The 5,755-nt window shown below is 33.2% G+C and overlaps 1 protein-coding gene across 1 annotated transcript in view; it reads right to left on the minus strand.

Moving 5' to 3' along the window:
- LOC107654164 (fatty acid 2-hydroxylase-like) overlaps positions 1-5,755 on the minus strand; it is a 32,823-nt gene that overhangs the window by 5,906 nt on the left and 21,162 nt on the right. Inside the window, exon 2 of the mRNA XM_016441131.1 lies at positions 1,557-1,658. Within this exon, the coding sequence (XP_016296617.1) occupies positions 1,557-1,658 (102 nt within the window). The remainder of the gene's footprint in view (positions 1-1,556; positions 1,659-5,755) is intronic.

Here is a 5,755-nt window from a genome sequence, read left to right on the forward strand (position 1 = left end):
GTAAATGTTTACACACATACATATATATATATATATATATATCACATTTTAATTATAATTTCTTAATAATAACAATCATTATCTATCTATCTATATATATATAATCTTTATGACAAAGTATAGATTATATCAAATAAAATGTAAACATTTTAATATTATAATTTCTGAATACACACACATATAAGGTAACAATGTATTAATAACAATTTAATATTAAGAATTTAACAATAATTTTGTCATATCCATATTTACTTCATACTAACACCCCCATATGCAAATATATATTTTATTTTATTTATATAAAAATTAAAAAATTAAAGCAAAACTTTTCCCCCAGAACTACTAATTACTAGTAAATAAGGAAATACGTCTCCAATTTCACACATGCATGGACATATTTAAAGTAATACAGTAACTTCATGTATTATTTATCATTTAATATTAAGAATTTAACAATTTTATCATATCAAAATTAACTTCATACCAACACCCTCATATGTAAAAATGTTTTATTTAATTTTTTAATTATTTATTTTTCATGAATTACTAAAACTTTTTTCCCAGAATTTACTAGTAAATAAGGAAATACTTCAACTTCACACACACATGCACGTATTTATTACCAGTAACGATGGCACAGCGCAGTTCTGCAAAGGGGGTCAGTGTTCTCTAAATCGTTGACCCTCTGTCAAATTCATGGGGTTTGAACCAAACAATCGATGCTTGTGAAAGACCTGCATGCCTCTGATAGAGAGAACAGGACATTCACACACAAAAAGCGAGCTAGAGAAGTATATACACGAGCATTTTTCATTGTCAGTGAAGCATAAAAGTATTCTCACTTTATCCAGCTTGCGGCATCGTACAACCACATGAAAAAGGAAGTCTTAAAGAGATGAGTCTTAAATGATAATCACCGTACCAGAAAGACAGAGCAACAGAAAGTCACCTGCTCTGTTAGTGTTTCACTTGTCGGTTCGAGCGAAAAGAGGAATGGCTGCTTGCGGTTTCCTGTCATATGAACTAAAGCTTCACTTCCAGATGTCAAGCAAACAAATGTGTGATATGATTAAATGACTGCTCTGGGTAAACGCAAGTTCAGCTCAATCACCAGCATCTGTGGCATGTTGTTGATTACCACAGAAAGTCATTATGAGTATGAATGTGTAAAACTATGTTTTCGTAATGTCTTAAGGAAGTAATATATATTTAGATTGGTCGAGCGTCATGCCCATCACACATCGATCAGATGCGTTTCCCACGAGCTATTCACACAGGACACGCAGCACTACGGTGAAAAACATTAACTAAGCTAAAACTAAAGATAGAAACATTCTAGATAAACTAGTTGATCTCACTAATCAACTATTTAACCTTATTTGTGTCAAAAAAACATGCACAGAAATGCACTTACAGTGAAAGTCTATGTATGGTTGTGCATAACTAAACACATTTTTTATGTTTGTTCTGAGAGAAAAGTCTTTTTTTGTGATTGTAGCTTGTATTTCAATCAGGAATATGCTTGTAACTCCAGTTTGTCTTTCACTTTCGCATACCGTTTCTTCATCGACTTTGCTGCACTTATTGATGGCCGAGGTTTCTTCTTCTTCTTCTTCTTCTGTGGTGCTTTCTGGGATCTTCTTCCTCGGTCTCAGAGTCTAGAACAGAAGAATTGGAACAGTTCAGAAAAGCTTGGTCCTCATGATCATGTTTAATGCGGTGAGATTCATCCCTGTTCATTTTGTGTTGGCATTTGTTATGAATTTTGTTTGTGGTACTGTATATGTGATTCGTGGCCTGATATGAGATATGAACCTGTCTGACAACATAGGGAAATACCGAGCTGCACCAAGTAGCTTCTGACTGCTCATGTGATCTCAACATGTCAGCCACTATGAGGTGACCGGCTTTGTGTAAAATTTAATTTTTAGTAGGCTACTAATATGACTGAAGTCTTCATGTTATGTGAGTGTACATAAAAAACATTTTATTTTTTTATTTGTTTTTTACAAGCACTTTTCATTTCTTAAAAAGATAAAAAGGCTTAATTACGAAGCATAATTTTTTTTTTAATTATGAAAAAGTATTATAATTAGCCCAGGGGACATTACGACCAGCACATTAACTATTATTAACATAAATATTTTAATTAGGAAAAAATTACTGTGTAGAATTTTAATGTTAATAATAATAATAATAATAATAATAATAATAATAATAAAACTACTGTTATTTACTTTGATCTTTATTACTGATATTTTACTTGAATAACTATTTGAAAACCAATAATTTACAATACTGAAATTCAAACCCTTTTTTTTTTCTTCAATAAATATCAATGATTAAATCGTGTGCTCCGTTTAAAAGTATATTAGTTGCGGCATTCTGAAATATTTCTGATAAAAGTTGAAAAATTATATAGTAATAATATCCCTTCTAAGTCGGACCTGCTGTTGTTCAGAAATCCAAAATCAATAAAATAAATACTAACAAAAACAAAACACTAAATATACTTTCAATAAAATAACCAAGCAGAGATAGTGTACTAGAATAAGGCATTCGTTAAGACACTCAAGTCCCTTGTGAATCAGATCTGCTGTTGTTCAGAAAACTACTACTAATAAAACAAAAAATATCAGTGACAGTATACTAGAGTAAGATTCAAATCTAACAGTAAAAATGACAAAAATATGGCACAGATAACTGTGATTATAAATATGACAAATAAGCTTTTCACGTCATAGATAAAACACACACCTACCCTCATCGTCATCATCATACCACCCAAAGTACACAACGCCTTATTCACATGATACACACATTACGTCTTGGAAAGCTTCTCATTTCTCCATAGGGTCACACACACACACACACACACACACACTCAAACACACCCTTCACAGATGGCTAGTTTGGCGGGACGGGTGAAATATTAATCAGGTCTCGCGTCGCACCATACCATTCTAAAATTAACGTTAAAAGAGGTGATTAACCCTGCCCCCCTTCACACCTGCACACACACACACACACACACACACACACACACACACACACACACATCGCAACCTCACACCTAAGCCACACCAAACACTCGCCATAGAATTATAGTTATAGAGGTTGATGGCTGTACTGTTGCTGTTTGTGTGTGACTGTGGGCCCCTGGGTTATTACGATTAAAACAGCGCAAACTTACTCAGAGGTTACATGGTATTGAATATTTACGCAATTGTATCCAGACCTGCATGTGATTTCAGTACAATATATTTCAATAGAATTCAAACATACGTTATTCATAAAGGTCTAAATATCTCTTTTTATTGCATTCGTTAGTGACCTGTAAGAAAGTCGCACTCTTAGCGATTATATACAAATTCACTCTGCTTAATTATTCTTATGAAAACCATCAATGAATGGGAAAATTGCTTGCGTTTCATCAAGGTGGCCTTTTTAGTGCAGAAAATGCAGGGTCGTAGCAACTGGTCAAAAACTGTGGTCTGGAGAATCTCCATCAGTGACATTACTTTACAGGGTCAGGTGCTTTGATGGAGTGATTGTGTTGTTTAATGTGCTTGAGAAATGGTTTTCTCCAGTGCATTACTTATTTTATTGAGAGTCTTATCTGGAAATGTTGTAAATACAATGTCATGTGGGTATTTCCATTGTACAAAACAGCTTGTCCTAACAGCAAGTGAATAACAGGTGAAAGTTTCTGCTAATGTAAGTAATGATATTTGTATTAGAACAGTAACAGTAATGGGATTATAACAAAAAGAAAGAATTGGCAATAAGTGAGCGTGTAAAAAGTAGGCCACAGCCCTGGATTTTATGACCTTCAGTTTGGGTTTGCTGAAGACCAAGTCAGTATTTGTGACCTGACCACATGTTCCATCCTGTTTTTTCAGTGTGTTCCCTTTCTTTTTCTCTCAAGTCTTTTACCCACTTTCCATCATCTATCTCTGCATATCACAGTTATAAAATCACCATTTGTTTTGCACCACTTTCCACTGAATCAGTTAGATATAATAAAATATAATTTATTGTATAATAAAACAGGCCTTCACTATAACTAGTATACATGAAAAATAATATACAATGTATGATTAATATACAGTGAAATAAGCCTCATGAAGCTCACCAAGGTTGCATTTATTTAATCAAATACAGTAAAATTGTTAAATATTACTATTTAAAAAAAAAAAGTTTAATTTTTTTTGCATGTCATTTTGCTTATATTGTGATACATCTTTCTACATACACAAACACACACATACACATACAATTATTATTATTTTTCATAGTGAAGTGGAAGGGGGCTTCCCCCACAATAAAAAACAATTCAGTAAGAAATGATGAAAACTGCTCAAACAAACTTTTAAAAGCAGAGGAGCCTGACCAGATATTCCAGATGACTGTGTGTCCAAACATCATACACACATGCAAACCCATCTTTGAGTGCACTTCTGTTGACACTGACACCAGCTAGGGCTGGGCGATTTTGCAAATAATTAAAATCTCGATTTTTTCAGAATGTTTGACCGATTCTCGAATTTTTTACGATTTTTAACTAGTCAACTTGAAAATGTAACTGGGCGTTTCTTCAACTTGGGGCACTTTTATCCTTGTGAAGTTGAATAAAAAAAACTTGTTCAAAAGTCACGTAACACAGTCTCATAAGTTTAAATAATTTGGCTAGTTTTAAGGTCTGTAAGAGGACAAACTTAGATTACAAGAGAAATTGTTAATATTTTACATTTTTTCCAACCTGCAATGAACAAATGTCATTTCCACCACATCTCAATATACAGCTGTTATTTAAAAATAGAATAACTTATGCCACTCAAGAATTGTCTAAGATAATTTTTGTAACTAGTTTTACCAGTTTTTCCACAATGTACAATAATTATACATTTGTCAATGAGATAAATTAACTGCCCTAAGGACCAAATGCTGAACTGTACACCTGTCACACTATGAAATGTAATATTGGTTTGGGTAAGAGCTTATTAGAAAATAAATACCTTGAATTTTTATATTAAGTAGAGCATGATCTCATAAATTGTGGATACGTTTTTAATGTGTGATGAGAACTTTTTAAATAGTTTTTAAAAATGTGTGTGGTGATGGAAATGACAGGGTGTTGTGGAAATGACAATGAATTAACGTGAATGTAGAGAAACAGTAGAGATATTTATTAGAAAAATTCTTAAACTCATCACACTCATTAAACTCAATTCACAAAGTCATTAAACATAACCACACCTGTTTTAGTGTAGTGCTGAGTTTGATGTATAAAACTGATTTGTCTCAAAGATTAACAGTTACAGTGCATACTGTAAATAACTGACACAACTGATGGCAAGGCAAAAATATAAGCAATAAATGATGCATCAAAATTTCAACATTGTGAGATAATCATGAGGCTATATAATTGTGAGAGTTTGATACTGAAATGTTCTCATTGGTCTCTTAAATGAACACCCATCTTCTGTAAAGAGTAACTGTAAAGAACACCTGAAACTGTATCATTTAAACAGAGATGTGGAATGTGGAAAATTTTGAGCACCTTGAATGTGTGAGTGTATGTATGTTTGCATGTGTGTGAGAGAGAGAGCGTTTGCGTGCGCGCGTGTGTGTGTGTGCGTGTGTGCGTGTGTGATGTGATTCAAGGCCAAATCTAATTAAGTGTTTCACAGATTTCTTTCCAAACAGACACAATAATTTCCTTGTGACGTTTGGTCACTGGTACAGGCTCAGG

This window comes from Sinocyclocheilus anshuiensis, unplaced genomic scaffold (assembly GCF_001515605.1).
Source record: "Sinocyclocheilus anshuiensis isolate Anshui unplaced genomic scaffold, SAMN03320099.WGS_v1.1 scaffold115, whole genome shotgun sequence".
Lineage (NCBI taxonomy): Eukaryota > Metazoa > Chordata > Actinopteri > Cypriniformes > Cyprinidae > Sinocyclocheilus > Sinocyclocheilus anshuiensis.